Source organism: Phyllobates terribilis, unplaced genomic scaffold (assembly GCF_046119375.1).
Source record: "Phyllobates terribilis strain yellow unplaced genomic scaffold, ASM4611937v1 Scaffold_11__3_contigs__length_659146591, whole genome shotgun sequence".
Classification (NCBI taxonomy): Eukaryota; Metazoa; Chordata; class Amphibia; order Anura; family Dendrobatidae; genus Phyllobates; species Phyllobates terribilis.
In genome coordinates, this window is record NW_027362771.1 from 183,773,021 (window position 1) to 183,799,527 (window position 26,507).

The 26,507-nt window shown below is 44.0% G+C and overlaps 1 protein-coding gene across 4 annotated transcripts in view; it reads left to right on the plus strand.

Annotated features, from left to right (window-relative positions):
- The first annotated feature begins 1,056 nt into the window (after positions 1–1,056).
- The window catches only part of USP15 (ubiquitin specific peptidase 15), a 103,857-nt gene continuing 78,406 nt past the window's right edge, over positions 1,057–26,507 (plus strand). For 2 of the 4 annotated variants that reach the window (XM_073651870.1, XM_073651868.1), the window contains exons 1-3: positions 1,057–1,208; positions 19,563–19,690; positions 20,187–20,317. In XM_073651870.1, the coding sequence (XP_073507971.1) occupies positions 1,120–1,208; positions 19,563–19,690; positions 20,187–20,317 (348 nt within the window). In that variant the 5' untranslated portion in view covers positions 1,057–1,119. Of the gene's footprint in view, positions 1,209–19,562; positions 19,691–20,174; positions 20,318–26,507 lie in introns of all 4 variants that reach the window. The other 2 variants (XM_073651867.1, XM_073651869.1) reach the window with 2 other exon arrangements.

Below are 26,507 nucleotides of genomic sequence, written 5' to 3' on the forward strand. Positions count from 1 at the left end.
AACTGACCTGCCATTATTATTCTCCAGGCCATTACGAGTTTGCAAATACCAAACATGCATAGGTTCTTTTTTAAGTGGTGAAAAAATGTCGCCATTTTCCGAGACCCGTAGTGTCTCTCTTTTTCAGGATCTGGGGCTGGGTGAGGGCTTATTTTTTGCGTGTTGAGCTGACGTTTTTATTGATACCATGGGGTAGGTACAATGTTTTGATCGTCCGATATTGCATTTTATTGCAATGTTGCCGCGACCAAAAAAACTTAATTCTGGAGTTTTGATTAGATCAGCTGTCATGTGCAGGGAAAGATGCGTGCTCAGCACCGGAGCCCGCATCAAATGCAGGGACACACCATATGAACCTATCTATACGTTATCGGTCGGGGTTAATTGCTGCCTAGTTTTACTAATTGCACACAATTTGACTTACAGTAACAATATATCCTTTGCATGAACACATAGCTAACATTACATGTAGGTTATTTTGTGTATTATTTCCCATGTATGTACATTTTGTACAGTTTTGGAGACAAGGGAGGGTATCCTGTAGATTAAAAAGTTGTAGTAGTAGAAAAAAACTGGGGTCACTTTGCGATTCAGACGCCAAACGTTAATCAAAAACAAGTGTCAGCTGTAACTCACCCAACATTGATGGTGTCAGTCAGAACTACGACTCATCCTAAAAACAAGTCCTTATCACTACGTGGATGGAAAAGAAAGGTATGGCTCTGGGAAAGGGAGGAAACCCCAGGACACTACACAGGTCGCTAAGGGGTTAACGACAGCCTATTAATCCATGTAGAAATCTTGGTATTATTTGTTGCCCACATTACTCTGCTTTACGGCTCATTCCTGGGCGCTGCCGCTCACACAGCAGTGCCCATGCCCCTCACTGCCAGCTGCCATCCCAGGTGCTGCCGGGCACTGCTCGGGGCTCTGCGCTCTGACACCGGCCTATATCTGAGAGCTGCAGCCGTCAGCTTCCTCCGCGTCCTGGTTACAGTCGCGTCTCCAGTGATTGGCTGCAGCGTTTCCCAGGCGCACACAGCCGCTCTCACTGCTTCCCCTACTTCCCAGCAGTGACGTCACTCCCAGGATGCAGCGCGCAGCTGTCAGTGCAGGAAGATGGCGGAGGGCGGAGTGGTTGATCTGGAGACTCAGAGATCCGAAGTGTCGGCGCTGCTGAAGACCCCGCTTCGAAGAGGGGACACATGGTAAGTGGTGCTAAAGGGCGTGGGGGCCCGGGAAGGGCTAGAATGAGGGGAGACGCGCTGCCGGGGGCGTGGATGTACAAGACTGGTCGTGAGTGATAGAGAAAACATCTGTATCATGCCGGGAAGTGAGCGCTGCAGCCGGCACCGGGGTCACCTGCTCATTGTCACTCATCTGCGGCCCGAGGCAGCCGGTGCCTGTCCTCCGTCACTGCGCTACACTCTGCCGAGGGGCCTGCGGGACTCGCTACAGCCTGGCTGCCACTGGTGCTACACCTGTCACATGCCGCAGCTGCCCGGCTCCTACACTGCTGTCACCATAGACTACAACTGTCACCCACACCTACACTGCTGTCACCATAGACTACAACTGTCACCATAGACTACAGCTGTCACCCACACCTACACTGCTGTCACCATAGACTACAGCTGTCACCATAGACTACAGCTGTCACCATAGACTACAGCTGTCACCATAGACTACAGCTGTCACCCACACCTACACTGCTGTCACCATAGACTACAACTGTCACCATAGACTACAACTGTCACCCACACCTACACTGCTGTCACCATAGACTACAACTGTCACCATAGACTACAGCTGTCACCCACACCTACACTGCTGTCACCATAGACTACAGCTGTCACCCACACCTACACTGCTGTCACCATAGACTACAGTTGTCACCCACACCTACACTGCTGTCACCATAGACTACTGCTGTCACCCAGGTACTACAGCTCACCCACACCGCTGTCACCATAGATTACACCTGTTAACCCAGTACTACAGCTCACCAACACTACAGTCAACCCCGGTACTACAGCTCACCAACACTGCTGTCACCATAGACTACAGCTCACCCACTCCTACACTGCTGTCACCCGACTACTACAGTTCACCAAGACTTCTGTCACCATAGATTACAGCTGTTACCACCGGTACCACAGTTCACCAACTCTGCTGTCACTACAGCCTGGCTGCCACTGTGTGCTACACCCGTCACATGCCACAGCTACCCAACTTCTACACTGCTGTCACCATAGATTACAGTGCACCCATGCTGCTGTCACCATAGACTACACTTGTCACCCCCAGTACTACAGCTCACCAACACTGCTGTCACCATAGACTACAGCTCATCCACTCCTACACCGCTGTCACCATAGACTACAGCTCATCCACTCCTACACCGCTGTCACCATAGACTACACCTGTCAACCTGATACTACAGCTCACCAACAGTGCTGTCGCTATTGCCTGGTTGCCACTTTGTGCTATAGCTGTCATATGCCGCAGCTGCCCAGGTCCTACACTGCTGTCACCATAAACTACACCTGTCACCTCGGTACTACAGCTCACCAACACTGCTGTCACCGTAGAGTACAGCTCACCCACTCTTACATTGCTGTCACCTTAGACTACAACTGTCGCAACAGTAGTACAGCTAACCAACACTGCTATCACCAAAGACAACACTGCTGTCACCAGACTATAACTTACCCATATCTACGCTGTTGTCATCGTAGACTGCGCTGGTCATCCCAATGCTTCATCTTACCCACAACTACACTGCTGTCACCCTAGCACACACCTGCCACCCTGGTAGTACAGCTCACCCACACCTATACTGCCACCATAGACTACTGCTAACGCACACTTACTCTGCTGTCACCATTGAATACACTTGCCATCCTGGACAATCCCTTTAAGACCTGTGTGCACGGCATTATAAGGGATCTGTGTGGCAGTGATCTGTACTACAATGCTAATAGAAATGCATGGGCTTATGCTGTACAGAAATATTAGGGCAGATTTACTAATCCAGGCTTTTTTTCTTTTAAGACATTCTTAGACTGCACCTAGCGGTTTATACTGGATATTAAATACTGCTTTAAATGGTAATTAATGTGACATTATCTTCCCAAATTGACGTGCACCTACTGCAGTGCCACTAAGTGCCATGTGTATATCGATTTCTCAGAAATTCTAGGAGCATAAAACCGTACCCCCAAATCCTGTATCAGGGACAGTACAGCGCTTTTTCCCAGCTGACTGATCGTAGATCATCATTTTTATAGATTCTTGTATTCAAAGTCCAGCTTGGCCGTGGCAGTAGCTCCTTCTTGTGCCTCCTTTCATTTCTATCCGCTGCAATCAAACCCTTCTGATAACAAGAGATCAGTATTTAAAGGGAACCTGACAGCTGCTTCATGGTGCCCAAACTATGGACTATTGTAGACTAGCTGCAGCTGTCTGCCTTTTACTGAAACACTGCAGGATTGTAGCTAAAAGAAGCTGGGAACGATGAGACGAGCTTGACTAGTCCAAGAGACAGGTCCCCTCTCATAGTCCCCAGCTGGCATCTATAAGTATATTATATCAGAAACCCTGCAGCAATAATGAAGATAGTCTGTGATTCATGCTGCCAGTGGTTGCATACATCAGCTGTCAGGCTCCCTTTATTAGGGAATCTGACACCAGGTAATTGCCACTCCATCTGACAACAATATGTTGTAGGGGCTGAGACCCTGATTCTAGCGATGTATCACTTACTGGGCTGCTGGCTGCAGTTTTGAAAAAAAATCTGTTTTATCTGCAGCAGATCTACCCATTCTCTTGATCCTGAGCTCTTTGTCCCTGCCCACATCACTGATTCACAGCTTTCTATGTGCACTATGCATAGGCAGAAAGCTGCCAATAATTGGTGGAAGAGAGGTTATGCAGAGTTCATGAATATGGAGGCCTATTTGACTATGCAGAGGGTTTACTAGTCCTCTAGTGATAATCTCCTACTTATATAACAGTGATTTTATCAAAACTCCAACCAGCAGCCCAATATGTGACACATTGCTGCAATCAGGGGCTCAGCCCCTACATTGTGCTGCTCTCAGATTAAGTAGCAAAAACCTTCTGACAGATTCCCTTTAATATTGATATGCAGGTGTGTGATGTGCTGGGTCTAGATGTTGTGCCTTGAATATTTACAAGAATCATGGTGAGTCTGAGGCAGCGAAGCCGCCCACACCATCATCGCTGGATATTAGCTTCTTTTTGTATACAGCTGAACTGGTTTAAAAAAGAAAAAAGTAACATTTTTGTCTTTGGGTCTATTCAGAGAGTCCTCTATCTTCATGTACCGCATGCCGTGGGAAAACTTTCAGCACATACATTATGCTCGGCCACAGACGTCGCGTTGATGGCGCTGCAGCCAGTAACTGAGCTCAGCGGCTCTAGACGGCTTGTACTGTCACTTGGGCTGAGCTAACTGATCATCTGCAGCGCTGTCAGCACGATGCCAGCGCTGCAGACAATACGACACTGGAAGCAATGGCCGAAACTCAGCTCTGGACTTTAGCTGATGAGTAAAGTAGTTCTTCGCGGAGACAGGTTTTCTGAAACTGGATAATGGCTTTTTAAGGTTTCAAATAATCTGTATGTTGTGGTCCTTGGACACCATAATAATATAGTAAGTAGAGTGCTGATGTCAGCAGCTTTTCTGTATTCTGCTTTACTAGTCCTGCTCTTGGCCAGGGCTGCACATTGCCATGTAGCTGCTGTCACTTACAGGAGAGATAAGCTTTTATCAGTGCACAATAGTAGTTGCCATATATAACCAACATCTCGATTTAGAAGCCTGTTTGTATCCTCTGGTGACAAAGCTGCAATGTAGAATAGAAGAATTTAATGACCAGTTTACATGTGGTTATTGCTGTCTTTGATTCTTTGGGTGGGGGAGGGGGAATCTTTCAGAAAGATCTACCCCAAGCCATTTACATGGGTATGTAAGTCATAGAAAGTTGAATAAACTGCTACCTTGATATCTGCGATCCAATGTCTTATTCTCGATTAATCTGTTTTTCTTATATGTAAATGAGCTGTTCAGATCTATGGGCCGGACACTGATCTGCATGGGAATCTGCCTCCAGAGCTTATTATAAATGAAAGGTGGAGTTACCAGAGTGAGACATGTAATGACTGACAGTCTTCTCTCCTTATTTACATGTCTCCAACTGATATCTCTCCATTTAATTTAAGATGAGCTCGGGAGGCAGATTCTAGGGAAGATCAGTGTCTGGCCCATAGCCTGAAATAGCTCATTTACATATAAGAAAAATATGGTGTTTTTCTGCAATAATACCTTTATAGGTGTGATCTGATGTATCATCTTATTCAGCTTCCTATGACCTGTGCCCATATAGACAGCTTAGGAGGAGGGTTGATCCTACTGACTGATTCCCTTTTTAAGATTGAAGTTCAAGAACAGAACAGATAACCTGTTATTTATTACAGAGCTAGGGCTGGATTTTCAGTGCCAAATGGATTAACAACTTGGGTTGTTTTATGGCAAATTTTAGCTTTTGTAACGTATTATTTATAGAGGACTTGTCATGTGCTCAAAAACATGGTATTAAACACCTTATAAAAATCCTCCAGCTTCCCTGATTCCTCCACTTTTCTCCGTTTTGCGCTGCGTCATTTCATTGCAGATATCTTCACATTTGTTGCTTTTGGAGCGCTGTATGTGAAATCTCTGCTTGTCGTGCAACTGCGCATTTCTTCAGCGTTTTCTCTGGGAGCGTGCTCTTTCATCCCTCCTTGTCAATCACAACTCGGCAGCTGATCTTGCAGTCTCAAACGTTGGCCAGCTGTGATTGTCAGACTCTGGGAAGGAGACGGGAAAGTGCATGCCCCCAGAGAAGACTGAAGAAAGTTGGACTGTAAAGCAGGGATTTCACATACTGTGCTAAAATAATCAACAAGTTTGAATAGCTTTGCAATAGAGCGACAGCGCAAAACAGAAAAGACCTTCAGAATCCAGGCTGCTCAGGGAATTTTACAAGGTATTTAATTCACTTTTTTGAGCAAGTGGCAGGTACTCTTTAAAGGTACAAGAAGTCATGAAGCACACTTCAAGAAATATTTTTTGTGAAATACAGTAAATGTTTTCACATGCCAATTCCATAGTGTTTTGTTTTTTTTTTGCATTGTTTCTTCATTTTTTTTTTTTTTACCTTTTTTTCTGGGTGGTGGGGAAAAAACCCCAAATCAGCAGAATGGAGCACTTTTCTCCCTGTTAGATTTGAGCAGCTGGCGCATGCTTGACTACACAGCTGCACTCTTTCCAGCAGCTCCACAGAGAAAGAATGGATCAGCGGTCGCTTATGCCCGCAGCCTCTCCAAGTGCCCGGTTTCACATGATAGTCAAATGATGGTAACATTCTTTCAATGCGGAAAGGCTTTTTTTAAAGAAATATTCTAAACCTACACGTGTGTCACTGACAGTGTGGAATTTCCCAGAGATTAGTATACTTGGGTTCTATTAAGGAAGTTACTGAAATTGTGACTTCATGATTAGAAAATCTGATTTTCATCATGTAAACTTTGTAGTAGGCAGGTTTTACCTCGCATACAGAATGCCGTACCGATTCCACAGTCATCCATGACACTGTCAGCTATGTTCGCATGTTTTTTATGCAAATTTATGTAAATTAAAGCTGCTTTTACAGTACCTGTAACAGCGATGATATTTCAGAAATCTCATGCACACACTTTTTTTTTTTTTCTTGACTGATTTGGAAAACTGCTGCGTTGTTGCAAACTGCAGTATGTCACTTCTTGCAGCGTTTTTTCACCTATGTAAAGCAATGAGTAATGCCGACAAAAACACAGGTATCAGGTTTTATTGCGTTTTTAGTGGGTGAATAAAAGCATGTACAGCAGTATATGAAACCCATTTATTGTTGTGATTTTTATTTTCCCAAGTTTAAACCATAATGTCTTGGTATTGTTACTTGAGATGGCAGTTAGGATTAGTACAGTTTAATTAAACTAGTGATGTATGTAAAGTAAACATTGGCTGACCAAGGTGTGAAATTGAACAATGCCTGTGGCCCACAGAGGTGTGAAATTGAACAATGCCTGAGCAACTCAATGACAGACCATAGTGTGAATTAAACAGTGTCCTATAAACTCAATGCTCTGTCAGTGTCTTAGGTAAGCTATTCCCAACCAATTCACTTCCCCCTGCTGTTACATTTATAATTGTGTTTTTTTTTTCATGAAGCTATGTCTTGCATTGGTGACCTGTGTTCATGCTTTTGTGGTAGAAGCAAAGCTGAACTTTGGGATCCTAAAAAATGCAGCAAAACATGCTTTTTGTAAGCAGCTTCTTTACTGCCAATAGAGCAGGTTCTGCCTGCAGAAAAAAATGCAGCAAAAACACAACGTGTGAACATAGTCTAAGGGTTAAATTGCCAGGATTGGAGTTGCCTCCGATCCCAGCTGTTAAATTAGAGCTCCGCTGTATAATGCAGCCAACACCCAGAAGTGATGGTTCGGGTCCAGCGTCTGTGCTGACATCCAATGTAACATTAGCACATGTTCAGTGGTATAAAAAATTTCTACTTATGGAAATTAGATATTTTGCTGGTTATACTATTCATTAGGTAGCAATCATGGTTCTTTTATTAATAATCTTTATTTATATAGCGCCAACATATTCCGCAGTGCTTAACAATTCAGAGGTTCACATACAACAGTCATAAATAACCTAGCTAAAGATAGAAGTACAATAATTACAGCAAAAAATAATGACGAACCTGCTCGGAAGAGCTTACATTCTACAATGAGGTGGGGGAGACAAAGTACAATGGCTTATTTACAAGGATGGTCCAGCCATGTTGAGGGGATGAGGGATAGATAAAGGCTGCATGAGCTCATCACCATCCAGTATCTTTAGTGCTTTTTGGTTCGGTGGAGACTTGTGTTTGGAGAAATAAGGGATGGGCTATAAGAATATAAAATACGTGTGTTTTTAGGGAGCGCTTAAAACTGTAAGTTGTGGTTCATCCTAATTTCTTGGGGTAGAGCGTTCCAAAGAATAGGTGCAGCTCGGGAGAAGTCTTGAAGCCGGGAGTGGGAGGTACGGATTAGTGCGGATGTTAGTCGAAAGTCGCTTGCGGAGTGTAGATAATGGGTAGGCCGATAAACAGAAATGAGGGAAGAGATGTAGGGGGGTGCCACATTGTGGAGAGCTTTCTGGGTGAAAACAAGCAATTTAAATTGGATCCTATAATTCATGGGCAGCCAGTGCAATGACTTGCACAGAGCGGTGGAGTCTGAGTAACGGTTAGCCAGATAGATGACCCTGGCTGCAGCATTAAGGATGGACTGGAGAGGGGAGAGTCGAGTGAGGGGGAGGCCAATTAATAGAGAGTTACAGTAATCAAGGCGGGAGTGAATCAGGCTAACAGTGAGGGTTTTTGTTTCCAAGGTGAGAAAGGGGCGGATTCTAAAGATGTTCTTCAGGTGCAAGCGACAAGAGCAGGCAAGAGATTGGTGTCAAACACAACGCGCCTGCTGGCTCTGTATTATTGTGGTGCCACACACGGAGAGAGATGTCAGATTTAGGGAGGTGAGAAGATGGCGGGAGCAGAAGTTCAGTTTTGGAAAGGTTGAGTTTCAGATAGAGAGCGGACATGATGTTAGAAACTGCGGCCAGACAGTCACTGTTGTTCTGTAGTACAGTGGGGGTAAGGTCAGGGGATGAGGTGTATAGTTGTGTTTCATCAGCATAAAGATGGTACTGAAAACTAAATTTGCTGATGGTCTGTCCTATTGGGGCTGTGTAGAGAGAGAAGAGGGCCAAGGACTGAACTGAGGAACCCCTATAGTGAGAGGAAGGGAGGGGGGAGTGGAGCCTTCGAACGATACACTGAAAGAGCGGTCAGATAGGTAGGATGAGAACCAGCAGAGAGCAGTGTCCTTTATGCCGATTGAGTGGAGCATAGAGAGTAGGAGGTGGTGGTCAATGGTGTCAAAAGCTGCAGGGAGGTCAAGAAGAATGCGCAGAGAGTGGTCACCATTACGTTTTGCTGTCAGAAGGTCATTGGTTACTTTGAGTGCAGTTTCTGTAGAATGTAGGGGATGGAAGCTGGACTGTGATGGGTCTAGAAGAGAGTGAGTGGAGAGGTAACTGGTAAATCAGGAGTAGACCAGGCGCTCCGAGAGTTTAGAGATGAAGGGAAGATTGGAGACTGGTCTGTAGTTGTTTGTGCAGGAAGGGTCAAGAGAGGGCTTTTTTAATAATGAAGTAATGATGGAGGGGAAGATACCAGAAGAGAGGAAGAGGTTGAAGATTTTAGTTAGGTGAGTACTGACGAATGAAGAAAGAGACTGGAGTAGGTGTGAGTGAATGGGGTCAGTGGTGCATGTAGTGCGATGAGAGGAGCCTGGAGACTTTGTCTTCTGTGACTGGGGCAAATGTGGAGAGTGATCCACTTGGTGGCTGGGAGCTGATTTCCTGACGGATGGTGTCTATTTTCTCTGTGAAGTAGGAGGCCAAGTCCTCAGCACAAATGTCCGTGATGGGGGACTGTGGAGGGAGTGAAAGGTATCAAAGAGTTTTTTGGGGTTGTTGGATAGTGAGGAGATCAGGGTGGTGAAATAACTCTGCCCTTCACCTCGCCAAACAGACCTACATGTTTTTACCATAAATTTATAGTGGGTAAAGTTTTCTAGTGTGCGAGTTTTCCTCCATAGGCGTTCGGCGCTTCTAGAGCAACGCCGGAGAAATCGGGTTTGCAGTGTGAGCCAGGGCTGTTTTCCTCTGTGTTCTGAGGGTGAGGGGCGCTACTTGGTCCAGCGTGCTTCTGAGAGTGTCATTGTAGTGATTTTCAGTCAGATCAGGACAGGAAAAAGAAGCGATTGAGGAAAGTGATGAGTGAAGGGAGTCTGTAAGTGTATGAGGGTTAATGGCTTGTAGATTTCTGAATGTGTGATAGGTAGGAGTGTGCTGGGGCGGGCGAGGATTTGTGAGTGTGAGGGAGAGAATGTTATGATCAGAGAGGGGAAGAGGGGAGTTGTCTAGGTGGGGGATTGAACTAAGCCGGACAAAGACCAGACCAAGGGTGTTTCCTTCTTTGTGTGTTTCAGAGGTTCAAAGCTGTGAGAGGCCAAGAGAAGTAGTTAGATAGAAGCTGGGATGCGGATGAGGAGGTGGGGCTGTTTATGGGGATGTTGAAGTCTCCATGGATAAGGGTTGGTAAATCTGAGGACATGAAGTGCGGCAGCCAGGCGGAAAAATGGTCAAGGAACTGGGTGGGTGAGCCTGGGGGACGGTATACGACCGCTACTCTGAGGGAGAGGGGATGGAAGGACCTGATGGTGTGGACCTCAAAAGAAGGGAAGGAGGGTGATGGAACTGGGGGGATGACCTGGAAGGTGCATTGTGGGGACAGGAGTATGCCGACCCCACCACCAAGTCTGTTTGCAGGTCTCGGGGAATGGGAAAAATGCAGGCCGCCATGAGAAATAGCGGCAGGGGAGACAGTGTCAGAATCCTGGATCCAGGTTTCAGTGAGGGCCAGCAGATTGAGAGAGTTGGTCAGAAAGTAATTGTGCAGGAAAGGAAGCTTGTTGCATACAGACTGTGGATTCCACAGTGCGCAATTGAAGGAGGGAGATGAAGGAGTACAGCTGATGTTAATAAGGTTAGCAGGGTTTCGATGTGAGGTAAGGGAGAGGTGGAGGGTGGTCCGAGGTTAGGAGAGATATCCCCTGAAATGAGTAGTAGCGGTAAAAAGAGAAAGAGCAGATAGTTTTTGGATTTGTGACATGATTTCTTGTGCAATACCTTTTGGATAAGATAGAGTGAGATTTTTCAGGAAGTTCAAAAGAGCATGGGAGCTGTACATGGGAGAGGGAAGGAGTGAGGGGCAGATATGGATGAGTGGTGATGGGGGGGGGGGGTGAATGTGGATGAATAAAGCACACGGGAATATGGATGCAGGAATAAAGTACATAGTTAGAAGAGAGTATAAAGTGTGGGTTACCTGACTCCTGCCCTGAATGACTGCCATTGAAATGACTGTCAGACACTTGTTGAACAAGACACTTTGCTGAAGAGGACACGTGCATGTACCCCACACTGTGTGCACCCCTTATGATGCATCTAGATTTATAGGAAGGACTATAGCATCAGGTGAGAGGGATTGTGGGAGCTGCTTGTGACTAAATTGGCAGCTGCTTAGCTCACCAGGGAGTGGATAGCTGATCAAAGAAACAGGCCTAATACTATGCCTGACACAGTATAACACCTTGCACCATCAGATAAAGTCTACAATGATGGAAGGACAGACACATATCAGTAAATATTGAATACAATGCATCAAATAACAGAGCACAAATACAGCAAGCATAGAAATTGTTTTTTATTGCTGTAAGATGATGTGGATCAGTGAGATCTCAAGTCAAGGCGTATCATGCTGTTCTTGGGGGGGAAACTAATTGTGAAATGTTTTGTGCTGTGAAAGCCATTAGGGTTCATAGAAATTTGTTGAGAACCGTTACTCGAAGCCAGCTACGTAGCTTGTAAATCATGGCAACCACTCTTACCAGAATGTGTTTACCTCCCTCCTTATGTTCTTTTTCTTTAGACACCTATGCAGTGTTCATTTTCCCTACTGCTTTAATGCAGGAGAAATGAAGTATCACATAATGCCCATTGTCATCAAGAGGCTGCGTGTAATGACTAAACGTGTTCAGCGCTTCCAGAGCGAGAGCTTTTCTTGGCCGCGTTCTCTGCTCTGAGTGATGAACATCCTGAATAGGGAACTCCCTTCGATTAAATCAGAGATGTCAAACACACAGAGAGCCAAAATGAAAAACTTGGACAAAGTTGCAGGCCAGCTAGTATACAGAATAATGGGCCCCACGTACTCCTTCGTACAGAATAATGGGCCCCACATAGGGTTGGTGGTTCTGGTGTCATGGGCCAAATAAAACCACCCTACGGGCCAGAGTTTGACAAGTATGTATTACATTGAAATGGTCTAACAAGGCCAGGTTCACACTGCCGCATTTCATCGCCCATTTACGGACCGCCATGCCCGAACTGACCACGGGTCTTCTCACTCAAACCATAGACTGGTCAGTGCGATCATTGTGGTCCCTAAACAGACCATGAAATGTGCTAGGGTGAACTCTGCCTGTCTTTTGGATACTGCGGACTTTCAGAAGTATTTCCGCACCAATTAGCTGATCTGAGTAAGGCTATGTGCCCACGATGCAGAAATGCTCAGGATTTTTTCTGAGCATTTGTGCATCTCCCTGGCAGAAAAAAACGCATGCGGACTGTACTTGCGGATTGTACATGCGTTTTTCCTGCCAGGGACATGTGGATGTGAAGCGTTCTTCACATGCATTTCCGCATGCGGGTTGACAAGCGCTTTCCAAGCGATTTTTAGCATCACTTGGAAAGTGGTTGTCAACTTGGTCACACTATATAAATCCATGCAAACGGCATGGATTTATATAGTGTGACCGAAAAAATGGTAAAAAATAAATATATACTTTACCTTCTGATGGCCCCCCGGAGTCTTGCTTCGCGCTCCGTCCTGGCTGCCGGCAGCGGTACACTGAAGGACCTGCCGACATCAGCGTCGCGTGACCCGTCACATGACTATGACGTCAGCGCAGGTCCTTCAGTCCATCGCTAGCTGCCGGCATGAAAGGACGAGTGCAGCGGGGGCCGCCAGAAGGTAAGTATATATTTATTTTATTCTTTTTTTTTTTATAGGTACTATGGTACCCGGGTCGGGAGGAGAGTCTCTTCTCCTCTAGACCTGGGTACCATCCGCACATTGAACGCATGTATTCCGCATGTGCTTATCTAGTGAAGCGGAATGCACGAATTCTAATGCAAGTCAATGGTGGCGAAAACGCAGCACTTCCGCAAAATAATTGGTAGTGCTGCGTTTTTGTCCGCAATGATAACCCGCAGTGGAAATTTCTGCAGCATGTGCACAGCACATGCGGATTGTCATTGGGGGACATGGCAGGCCTTCTACCATCCGTTTCTGCAGCGTTTTTGCCGCTGCGGAAACGCTTAAAAAACGCATCGTGGACACACAGCCTAACTCTTTCTTTCGGGGTTCGTGCATACAACTGATTATATCTGATCAGTACGATCTGTGGTTTTCAGCACTTGCATCCATGATATTCTATGTGGTTGTGCACATGTCCCTTTTTTTCCGTAACCAAGTTGTCCTAGAAAAAAAAAATTAGAGATGTCCTGTTTTGATATGGGTATTGGATCAATATCTGAAATGCAAGTCTATGGGTCTGTGAAAAAACATCGGACCGCTCTCTGATGACATCCAAGTACAGTCTGATTTTCATCGACTGACAGAATGAAGAAGGTGGAGGAACTTTTTGCTTTATGCCACTGGTCAGAATTATCGGACCAAGAGAAAACCTTTGTGTGCACCTACTCTTACTGTATTTTTCAGCTGCAGTTCTTTAGTTTTATTTAAATCTTGACCACCCAAAAACATGTTTATTTTGGAAACTTCCTGTTCCCTATCCAATTAGGAGGGCATTCAGAGCCCTTCTTTAATGTTTGTCAAGTGACAGACAGATTGTCAAGCTGGACAGACATCTGTCTGAGATGGTTTAGTGAATCCTTCTTTGAGCAGGGGGTTGGACCAGGTGACCCTGGAGGTCCCATCCAACTCTACCATTCTATGATTTATGACTGTGGATCATATGCTTTTTTTTTTCTTTGTTTCTCTTCAGTGGAAAAGTACTAAAAACGCATTTACGTTTTTATCTACACCTCATTTAAATCTACGAGGAAAATCCAGAAAATAACACATAATTACCACAATTTTAAATTGACATGCTGTAGATTTCAAAGTCACACTGCAGGTCAATTTCGGCAGCGTAAAAATTGGCATGAGATTGATAGAATTCTCATTCACTTTACTGTAACACACTGCCTTCTCTATGCAAATGCTGTGTATGTATATAATAGACACAATGGAAACTTAGATTCACTTTAAGACATCAAATTTAGCTGTCAAAAGGTTTATACATCCCATTTTGAAGGAAGCATTAACCCCTGCCTGATGCAGTAAATTTTTTTTTTTTTTTTTGCTATTTCCCCAATCCCGAAGTTTGCTAGAGAGCATTTGGATGATCCAGAAGAGTATTGGGAGAATGTCATATGGTCAGATGAAACCTAAGTAGAACTGTTTGGTAGAAGCACAACTCGTCTTGTTTGGAGGAGAAAGAATGCTGAGTTGCATCCAAAGAGCACCATACCTACTGTGAAGCATGGGGGTGGCAACATCATGTTTTGGGACTGTTTCTCTGCCAAGGGACCAGGACGACTGATTCGTGTACATGAAAGAATGAATGGGGCCCTGTATCGTGAGATTTTGAGTGCAAACCTCCTTCCATCGGCAAGGGCATTGAAGATGAAACATGGCTGGGTCTTTCAGCATGACAATGACCCCATGCACACTGCCAGGGCAACGAAGGAGTGGCTTCGTAAGAAGCATTTCAAGGTCCTGGAGTGGCCTAGCCAGTCTCCAGATCTAAACCCTATAGAAAACCTTTGGAGGGAGTTGAAAGTCCGTGTTGCCCAGAAACGGCCCCAAAACATCACTGCTCTAGAGGAGATCTGCATGGAGGAATGGGCCAACATACCAGCAACAGTGTGTGCCAACCTTGTGAAGACTTACAGAAAATGTTTGACCTCTGTCATTGCCAACAAAGGATACATAACAAAGTATTGAGATGAATTTTTTGTAATTGACCAAATACTTATTTTCCACTAAAATTTGAAAAAATTTCTTTCCAAACAAGACAATGTGATTTTCAGGATTTGTTTTCTCATTTTGTCTCTCATAGTTTAGGTTTATCTATGATGTGAATTACAGGCCTCTCTCATCTTTTTAAGTGGGAGAACTTGCACAATTGGTGGCTGACTAAGTACTGTTTTTCCCCACTGTATGACATACTGGGCTCTTTGCTGTAGTTCTGATAAAATCACTTTTTTTTTTTTTTTCGGTTACATATCTAGCAGTTCTCTGAATGCTGAGCTCTGTATAACCCCGCCCACACCACTGATTGAGAGTTCTTCTGACCCGACACCAGAGGGTATGTATGTGTCATACATACTCCCCGCCATTGGGCGCTGCCTCGCTTCCATACACTTGTATGGAGCAAGGCCGCGCCTTCTTGTCAGCCATGCCCACTGGACGGCCTCGTCACTTGACTGGCTCTATATAAGTGTATGGAGCCAGGCCACGCCCACTAGACGGGTCCACTGGCTGGGAGTGTGTATGACTCAGACATATTCTCCGGTTCCGGCTCAGTAACTAGTGAATCCTCGCAGTGCACAGTGAGTACACTGGGGGGATTCATAAGTCTGCAGTCACACAGAGTGATCGCAGACTTAACGATTTGAATCGGACAACCCCTTCAATCTGAGAACCACTTTACTGTTTGTAGAGTGAATATCTTCTGTGAAAGCGGTTAGTTGCAGCCTGTTCTTTGGTCAGTGTTCACTTTGTTTAAATTAACATGGATACAGATGTTGAAAACAAAAGGCCCCTGAAACATTCCCTGTCCAGTGTCGTACTGTGATTCCAAGGTTTCACAAGTAAAAATGATTCTGGGTCCCCACCAGGGCTGTGGAGTCTGTAAGCCAAACCTCCGACTCCTCAATTTCCCTGCTTCATGACTCCACAGCACGGCCTCACTACTGAGCGTGTACATAAAGTGCAGCACAGATTCATCTCAACTAAAAGCCCAGACCCTTAGCTCAGGAACAGAACAGACATTTCATAACTTATGAAAACATTTACAGCACATCCTGCATTGTACTACTGTACCCAATTTATTATATATTTTAGGAGTCGGCCCATATTATGCTGACTCCAACTCCATGACTCCGACTCCACAGTCCTGGTGCCCATTATACATGCTGTCGATGTAGATTCATTGTCGCTAGTTTATAGGACATACACCACCATTGTCAGTAGTCACATCCTAAGCAGCACTCTTGCACGGCTATGATACCGTTTCTCCTTTTCGCTTTAACACAGTCCTTATGTCTGAAGAATGTCAGTATTTTTGCAGTAAAATGTCACTTGTACATTTTGTATTGATTAATAATTAGTCATTAGCATCGCAAGCTGTAGTGCATAGTCCTTCTTTGCTAAAAGAGAGAGGATACTCCTTTTTATTTCTTTATAAGTATAAGCCTGATGCCTGACTCTTACCTAGGATTAGGGGCTCCTTTTGAACTCTATGCCCTAGGGAAGAGGGGGGGAAAAGGGGCAGGGAACATGTGCACACAACATCAGGCCACAGTTAGCAGTAAGCATTAAAGAGTAATTAAACTTTTCTTTCTGATTTTCCCTGTTCAGCAGCCACCTGTATTGCCTACAGATTGGAGGGGCTCTTTCATCCTGACACCCCCACCAATTGCGCAATAGACCCCTGAGAAGTACACAGTTCAGCATATGGGAATGCACAACTCCTGTCTGAGCGTTCATAGGTACCGTAGGCAGGGCTGCCACCAGAAATTTAGGGGTCCCATACTGGCAACATTTTTGGGCCCCCTTGAGACTCCGCCTCCATCCCTCAAACCTTCTACAGTCCCACCGCCCCCTCTCCTCCACTTCTGCACCACGTCCTCCCCAATCACACATTACCAGTTCCCAGTGAACACCAGATCATACACATAGCCAGCAGCTTTTGTTTTGGCCAAAAGATTTTTAAAGCCGCCACCACGATAAAGTAGACTCTTCTGGCCGGGCCCTACTCTACTCTAAGCTATTAAAATTTTCTTAAAATATCCAATACTCTTTTTAGGTATATTTTTCTTTAAGGGAATGTGTCATGTACATTTTTTAAAATGACCAATAATACCACATGCAAGGATCAAAAACCACCACACCATGACCAGACCACATATTACCACCACATAGTGACCAAGTAATGCCACATAGAAGAGACAAAAAATGCCACACCATGACCAAACCACATATTACCACCACATTGTCACCGAATCCTACAATACTTTTTTTTTTTAATAAAAAAAACAAAACACACAATACTAATATTACCATAAGTGCCTTTATATACGGGAGCTCTGTACATGGTATACAGTGTATAATGTAAGTGTAGAGGTAATACAGTGATTACCAGTGACATTATACACAGGAGTTCTGTATATAGTGTACAGGTAATGCAGTGATCACCAGAGACATTATACACAAGAGCCCTGAACATAGTGTATAGTGTCAGTGTACATGTAATACACTAACTCACCGATGCAGCTCATTTCCCGCACTCCCCCCATGTGCAGCTCATTCTCAACTCCCACCCCCCCACTACCTCATGTGCAGCTCATTCTCCCCCATGTGCAGCTCATCCTCTCACTCTAATTTAATTAATTCTATTTAAAAATACAAAGTTCTCATACTTATCCCTCATACAATCCCTGCAGCATCCTGGTGCTCTATATACACTGCCGCCAGGTTCTCCTGACTTCTTCTCAGGTGACTGCACGTACGCGCTGTCAGATGACCAGAAGTCAGGAGAAGTATGAAGGAGTTGCTGCAGCTGCACAGCTCCGGTAAGGAACCCAGCGCCGAGATGTGCGCCGCCTAAGGCGGTGCACGCCCCGGCGCTTGGCACTTTGTTACAGCGGGGGGCCCTGACTGGGCCTGGGCCCCATACAGCAGTAAGGGCAGTAATGCCCTGATGGCAACCCTGACCGGAGTACAGATTCAATAGAAAACACAGGCTACGAAGCCATGCACTTCTCAGAGGGTCTATTGCCTGATCGTTGGGGTCTAAGGCAGTTCAAGTGCCTGCCACATATGAAAAATTCAGGAGCAAACTTAAGTTACTCTTTTTAAAGGGAATCTGTCAGTAGGATCAATCCTCCATAGCAATCTGTAGGGGCATGTAGGTTATAAAAGGTTGAAAAAAATTATTCCTTGATATCTGCGAACCAATGTCTTATTCCAGAGAAATCTACATATTTAATGTGTAAATGAGCTGTTAAGATCTATGGGCCAGACACAGATCTCCCTGAGAATCTGCCTCCAGAGCTTATTTTAAATGAAAGGAGGCATTAGCAATGTGAGACTTGTAATGACTGACGGTCTGCTCTCTACATTTCTCACACTGGTAGCTTCCCTTTTTATTTAAAAGAAGCTGTGGAGGCAGATTCTCAGGGAGATCTGTGTCCAGCCCATAGATCTTAACAGCTCATTTGCATGTAAGACCACATAAACAGTTTAGAAGGGTTGATTCTACTGACAGATTCCCTTTTGTGCAAATGCAAGACCACGTAAGAAGATGTTAGGGAAGGTGTTAAGGCAAAGCCCAGGGATGGCTGATACTCTGTGGTCTTCTGCTGTTCTTTTGTCGTCTCAGCCTATGCTTTTATATAATAGAAAAATTGAGTAGTTGTTTAAAAGGGTTCTCGACATCCAATTCAGTACAGAAATACTGAACTGCTCCTGGCCCGTTCATATTAGCTTCAGTAATAGGGGAGAATCCCTTTTAATAAATAATGAAATGCTACCTTTTTCTTTCTATAGAATATGAAGGTGCAGGCTAGTCCTTCAGAGTGGCCCACTGGGTGATTGACCTGTTATCCTCTGTGCCAGTCCATTCAAAGTAAAGCCTATACTGAGCTGTTTTATTCTGCTTGCCTTATAATTAGGGTTGAGCGAGTATGTTCTGTCCGAGTATGCTCGGGCCGAGCTCCCAGTATTTATAGCGTACTCAGTGATATGGTTGAATCGCTCCCGTGTGCATGATTTGCGACTGTGTGACAGCTTTATTACATGTGAGGAATGTGTAAGAAATTAGACATTCCTCACATGTAATAAAGCTGTCAAACAGTTGCAAATCATGCACACGGGAGCGATTCAACCATATCACCGAGCAGCTGTAAGTACTCGGAGCTCGGCCCGAGCATACTCGGCGAAAGGGTTAATAGAACATACTCGCTCAACACTACTTATAATACTTCTTGACATTTTCCAGACTGCTGGAGCTGGTTAGATGTGTACCTATAGTTTATTCTTAATGGATTGAAAATAATGCTCCGATTAATTTCACATTATATTTTTATATGTGCAGGACTGCGATTTTGTGATCCAGACCACTGAATCCTAGTTTCTTTAAGTCATTTGATAACTTGCTTAACTAACCTCTTCAGTATGTTCTATTCATTTTCATAATTCACTGTGCTGTCGTGGTAATATTTGTATTATAGTTTCTGCATCTTTTGCAGAGACTTAGAAGGGGGCTGGCTTAGCTTATGAACTGAGCCGGACAGCCAGCTCACTGACATCAGACCAAAGGGCATTGTTCAGGATTAAAGTACATTAGTAAGTTTTATTGCTTTTACATCTTGACATTTCTAGAGAACTTTTTATCTTGTCAAGTGGTTCCTTTTTAATGTCCTGTTCCACTCTAGCCCATCTGATTTTATTTGCTCCAACATTTATTTTTGCAATCTTTTATTATTTTAGGTACTTGATTGATAGTCGCTGGTTCAAGCAGTGGAAGAAATATGTGGGGTTTGACAGCTGGGACAAGTACCAGATGGGAGATCAGAATGTGTATCCAGGTCCTATTGATAATTCTGGACTCCTTAAAGGTCATTCCCTATTTGTGAATATGTGAGACAATACCTATCCGTATACATATTATGTGCATGTTTGTGTGCATATATATTATAATATTACACCATGTTTTTGCTATAATGATACTAGCTCATTGGCGTCTTTCCAAAGTATACTGCAAAAAAGGAAGGCCTTTACAGTAGCATTGTCATTGACTTCCACTGACATATACGTTTGAATACTGTTTTTTTTTCCTGTGTATTTAACAGAATAGAAATGCACAGCAGGATTCACTTTTCCAGAAGTTTTACTGTTTTTTGTTTCACAATGGAAGCTAATGGCAATAGCATGCAACTGTATCGGTGTCTGCGTTCTTTTGCAAAATACTTTTTAATGAAAATATACTGAAACTGTCTCCCACCAACAGTGTCTTGTATTACATATAATATATACACTCTCTACACGCATCCATCCATCAATCTGTTACTGGTTTGGTTTCTCATGGTTAAATACTGACAGTCTCTTTCACAGATACTGATACGCAGTCTCTCAAGGAGCATCTTATTGATGAACTTGATTACATTCTGTTGCCTACCGAAGGCTGGAACAAGCTGGTCAGCTGGTACACCGTTATGGAGAATCAGGAACCCATAGCTCGCAAGGTGCAGTATTTCCTTTATGTTTTATATTCCATCACATGGCATCAGATTGTAAATCCAAGCAAAGCTAGTATGTTGTGAAAGGCCAGCGTGGGTCTGCCACTTCTACCGGTAGTACACCCTTAATCATATACAGTCTTTGTTGCCAAGTACTAATCTAATTTTCCAATTACTTCCAACACTTCTAGCAGCTCGGCCTTAACAATTTTTCCTACTCTGTTACATTTACTTATGTCTGTAGCCTTCATTGTGAAACCCGGTTACTTCTCAGGTGCTGTTGTCCTCCTTGTTCCAGTCCAAATCTTTCACACTGCACGTCACCCCTGCTTTTGCTGAGTAAGATGATTGCCTGGGTTACATGGAGATTTAGTAGTGCCACCAAAGGTGTAGATTGAGTGGCACATAACGAACATTTCAGGGCAACTTCTACCAACTGTGACAGCTACTTTCTCAAGTAAGATCCTGGCTACCAATTCAGTTGTGCTCCAAGACAAAAGTATGGGCAGCTCACTCCGCTTTTAGAGTAGCACGCGTGTGTCATTCTAGAGTGTCATGCACACTGGCGGGTAACCTCCATTTAAAAAAATAGAATCGTTCTTGGGAGTTGGAAAATTGAAGAAAAACAAACATTTTGAAACAATAACATTTGAAAATGTGTCCGTTAAAAAGGAAAGTCAAAAGATGAATGGTAAAGAGGAGTCTTTATAGCCAACGTGAATTTCCCTTTCTCTACCCTTAGCCCAGGGATTATCAAGCTTTAGGTCCGACATATATGTATGTATGTATGTATGTAAGTGAGATTTACGTACTCTCCTACACATGAGGATGGGAATATCCTGGTCTTCTCCTGGCTCTGCCCAATGTATGACTTTACTAACTCCCCTCTCCTGCTCTCTGACCACAACTTTTCCTGTCAAGAACTGTCTCCCTTCTCAGGACACCCCCACTTACCGCTCATACAGAAATCTACATGCCACCAGTGCACAGCAGCTAATGAACAATCTGCAGTCATCTTTAGCTCCGATCACCTCCCTCTCCTGTCCAGACCCAGCATTGTCACATTATAATAATACATTGCCGAGTGTAACTTTGAAACTTTCCACTCCCTCCTGAGCCCTAAAGTTTAGGCCCCGTCACCAACCTCAGCTTTGACTTATTTCATAGAAATAATCAACCATATCCATCCGGATATTTTTGCTCAATCCACTCAGTCTGGATCCCTTTCCCTCCCGCACCTTAAGCCCACTTTCCACCTTTGAACCTGTTGCGCAACAAGTTATTACCAGGCTCTTGCTTCTTCTCGCCTTACAACATGCACCAGTGACCCTATTCCCTCACATCTCCTTCAGTCCCTCTTCCCGGCTGTAACTGCCCAACTAACTAAAATATTTAGCCTCTCTCTTTTTCCTGGTATCTTTAACTCTTCATTCAAACATGCCGGCATAACCCCTTTACTGGGAAAAAAAAAAAAAAAAACATCCCTAAACCAGAACTGCACTACTAACTACAGACTTGTACCTAATCTTCCCTACATCTCTAAACGGGAATGCTTAGTCCACTCTCCTTTAATCCTCTATCTCTCAGGTAACTCCCTTCTTGACCCTCTACAATCCCGTTTCCGCTCTTTACACTCTGCTGAAACTGCCCTCACTAAAGTCTCTAACCATCTATTAGCAGCTAAATCTAATGATCACTGCTCCCTGCTGTTTCTCCTGGATCTCTCTGCCGCTTTTGACACTGTGGATCACCAGCTCCTCCTCACTATGCTTCGCTCTATCAGCCTCAAGGACACCGTTCTCCCCTGGTTCTCTTCCTGCCTCTCTGATTGTTCCTTTACTGTATTTTTTGCTGGGTTTTTTTCCCCTCCTCTTCCCCTTACTGTTGGGGTTCCTCAAGGTTCAGTCCTAGGCTCCTCCTTTTCCTCTATATACACCTACCCTATTGGACAATCAGCAGATTTAGTGTCCAGTTTAATTTCTATGCTGATGTTACCCTATTATGCACCTCTTCTCCTGACCACCACCAACTTAATACAAAATACCAGGTATCATCTGTCCTCTGTATCTAACATCATGTCCTCCCTCTATTTGAAACTGAATTTCTCCAAAACTGAACTTCTCGTGTTTCATCCCTCTACTAACCTACCTATACCCAATATTGCAATTGCCTTGGGTGGTTCAACCATAACTCCCAAGCAGCACGCTTGCTGTCTTAACCCTTTCGCAACCTTGGGATTTTTTGTTTTTGCATTTTCGTTTTTTGCTCCCCTTGTTCCCAGAGCCATAGCGTTTTTATTTTTTGGACAATATGGCCATGTGAGGGCTTATTTTTTGCGGGACGAGTTGTACTTTTTCAACAACGCCATTACTAGTTTTACCATATCTTGTACGGGAAAAAAATTCCAAGTGCGGTGAGATTTCAAAAAAAGTGCAATACCACAGTTGTTTTTTATTTATTTTTTTTTTTTTACCACGTTCACTGAATGCTAAAACTGACCTGCTATTATTATTCTCCAGGTCATTACGAGTTCGTAGACACCAAACATGTATAGGTTCTTTTTTATTTAAGTGGTGAAAAAAAATTCCAAAATTTGGTAAAAATAAATGGCGCCTTTTTCTAAGACGCGTAGCGTCTCCATTTTTCGGGATCTGGGGCTGGGTGAGGGCTTATTTTTTGCGCGCCGGGCTGACGTTTTTATTGATACCATTTTGGGGTAGATCCGATGTTTTGATCGCCCGTTATTGCATTTTATTGCAATTTTGCAGCGACCAAAAAACGTAATTCTGGTGTTTAGAATTTTTTTCTCGTTACGCCGTTTACCGATCGGATTAATTCTTTTTTTATATCGGGCGATTCTGAACGCGGCAATACCAAATATGTCTATGTAGGGTTTTTTTTTTTATTTTATTTTCAATGGGGCGAAAGGGAGGTGATTTAAACTTTTATATTTTTTACATTTTTTTTTTTCACTTTTTGCATGCTTCTATAGTCTCCATAGGAGACTAGAAGCAGCAACTGTGCGATCGCCTCTGCTACATACTGGGGATCAGCACATCCCCTGTATGCAGCAGAAATGTTCCTGTGCTATGAGCGCCGACCACTAGGTGGCACTCATAGCGACCAGCTCATGACAACCGCAGGCATCTGCTGCAGACCCTGGATTGTCATGCCCGCCCATTGGAGACCCGCGATCACGTGACGGAGGTCGCCGATGGGCGGGGCTTAGGACGCGCTACCCGGAAGCGCGCGTTAAATGCTGCTGTCAGAGATTGACAGGGGCATTTAACATGTTAACAGCCGCGGGTGGATCGCGATTCCACCCGCGGCTGTTGCGGGCACATGTCAGCTGTAAGAATCAGCTGACATGTGCTCGGTTCAGTGCGGGCTCACCGCCAGAGCCCTCACGGAATCGGGGGAGGTAGCCTGTGACGTACTAAGACGTCAGGTTGTAAAGGGGTTAAGGTTATATCTTACACAGAACTTTCCTTTATTCCCTATATCCAATCGCTCACTCGCTCAGGTTACCTGCATCTTAAAAACATCTCCAGAATCCAACCTTTTTTCACCTTTTTAAATTGCATAAATTGTTCCTGTCGCTCTTATTCATTCTCGTCTGGACTACCGCAACTCTCTACTGATGGGTCTCCCTCTAACGAAACTTTCTCCTCTCCAATCCCTCTTGAATGCGGCAGCCAGGATCATATTTCTGTCCTGCCGTTGCACAGATGCCTCTACCTTGTACCAGTCATTACACTGGTTGCCCATTCGCTACAGAATACAATAAATACTTATCTTTCTCTCCCACAAAGCTCTCTACAGTTCTGCATCACCCTATATCTCCTCCCTCATCTCTGCCTATCACCTTACCTGTGCTCTCAGTTCAGTACTGATCTTAGACAAACATACTCCATAATTCTCTTGTGCTGCACCAGTTTTCTGGAATGTACTGTCCGGACAATATGACTAATACCTAGCCCCCACATTTTTAAGTGTACTTTGAAAATGCATCCCTTTAGATCAGCCTATCACCTCACTTCACTAATCTAACTCTTCTCTGTTCCATCTTTCTAAATTTTCCTCAGAAGCTGGTCCCTCCTATTCATCTGTCTCTCCATCCTCCATACACTCGGTAACTGTACTTGGACAGATACTGGCTGATGACTGGATCATGCAGCTTATTTGAAATGCCCTTTTTATTATAATGAAAGCTGAACCATACATGACAAGCACTTCCTACCTATCGTGTCCCCCTGTTTCCTTATAGATTGTAAGCTTGTGAGCAGGACCCTCACTGCTACTGTTGAACTACAGTACAGACCAAAAGTTTGGACACACCTTCTCATTTAAAGATTTTTCTTTTTTTTTTCTTGACTATGAAAATTGTACATTCACACTGAAGGCATCAAAACTATGACTTGACACATGTGGAATTATATACTTAACAAAAAAGTGTGAAACAACTGAAAATATGTCTTATATTCTAGGTTCTTCAAAGTAGCCACCTTTTGCTTTGATGACTGCTTTGCACACTCTTGGCATTCTCTTGATGAGCTTCAAGAGGTAGTCACCAAAAATGGTCTTCCAACAATCTTGAAGGAGTTCCCAGAGATGCTTAGCACTTGTTGGCCCTTTTGCCTTCACTCTGCGGTCCAGCTCACCCCAAACCATCTCGATTGGGTTCAGGTCTGGTGACTGTGGAGGCCAGGTCATCTGGCATAGCACCCCATCACTCTCCTTCTTGGTCAAATAGCCCTTACATAGCCTGGAGGTGTTGTTGGGGTCATTGTCCAGTTGAAAAATAAATGATGGCCCAACTAAACGCAAACCAGATGGAATAGCATGCCGCTGCAAGATGCTGTGGTAGCCATGCTGGTTCAGTATGCCTTCAATTTTGAATAAATCCCCAACAGTGTCACTAGCAAAGCACCCCCACACCATCACACCTCCTCCTCCATGCTTCACGGTGGGAACCAGGCATGTAGAGTCCATCCGTTCACCTTTTCTGCGTCGCACAAAGACACGGTGGTTGGAACCAAAGATCTCAAATTTGGACTCATCAGACCAAAGCACAGATTTCCACTGGTCTAATGTCCATTCCTTGTGTTCTTTAGCCCAAACAAGTCTCTTCTGCTTGTTGCCTGTCCTTAGCAGTGGTTTCCTAGCAGCTATTTTACCATGAAGGCCTGCTGCAGAAAGTCTCCTCTTAACAGTTGTTGTAGAGATGTGTCTGCTGCTAGAACTCTGTGTGGTATTGACCTGGTCTCTAATCTGAGCTGCTGTTAACCTGCGATTTCTGAGGCTGGTGATTCGGATAAACTTATCCTCAGAAGCAGATGTGACTCTTGGTCTTCCTTTCCTGGGGCGGTCCTCATGTGAGCCAGTTTCTTTGTAGCGCTTGATGGTTTTTGCAACTGCACTTGGACACTTTCAAAGTTTGCCCGATTTTTCAGACTGACTGACCTTCATTTCTTAAAGTAATGATGGCCACTCGTTTTTCTTTACTTAGCTGCTTTTTTATTGCCATAATACAAATTCTAACAGTCTATTCAGTAGGACTATCAGCTGTGTATCCACCAGACTTCTGCACAACACAACTGATGGTCCCAACCCCATTTATAAGGCAAGAAATCCCACTTATTAAACCTGACAGGGCACACCTGTGAAGTGAAAACCATTTCCGGTGACTACCTCTTGAAGCTCATCAAGAGAATGCCAAGAGTGTGCAAAGCAGTGATCAGAGCAAAAGGTGGCTACTTTGAAGAACCTAGAATATTATAAGACATATTTTCAGTTGTTTCACTCTTTCTTGTTAAGTATATAATTCCACATGTGTTAATTCATAGTTTTGATGCCTTCAGTGTGAATGTACAATTTTCATAGTCATAAAAATACAGAAAAATCTTTAAATGAGAAGGTGTGTCCAAACTTTTGGTCTGTACTGTATGTGATACCTTTATTATCTGTCCCTTCTCAATTGTAAAGTGCTGCGGAATTTGTTGGCGCTATATAAAACCTATTATTATTTTACTAGCAATTCTTTCAGATTTTACATGGCCTCACATCATTGCAAATTTGCCAGTGATTTAGGGTGAAGGCACAAGGATACTCGGCTGATCTAAAACTATAACTATATTTTGCAAAAAATACAAATGAATGGCAGATTTTTTAGACGGAAAATCCACTGCCTTAGTTT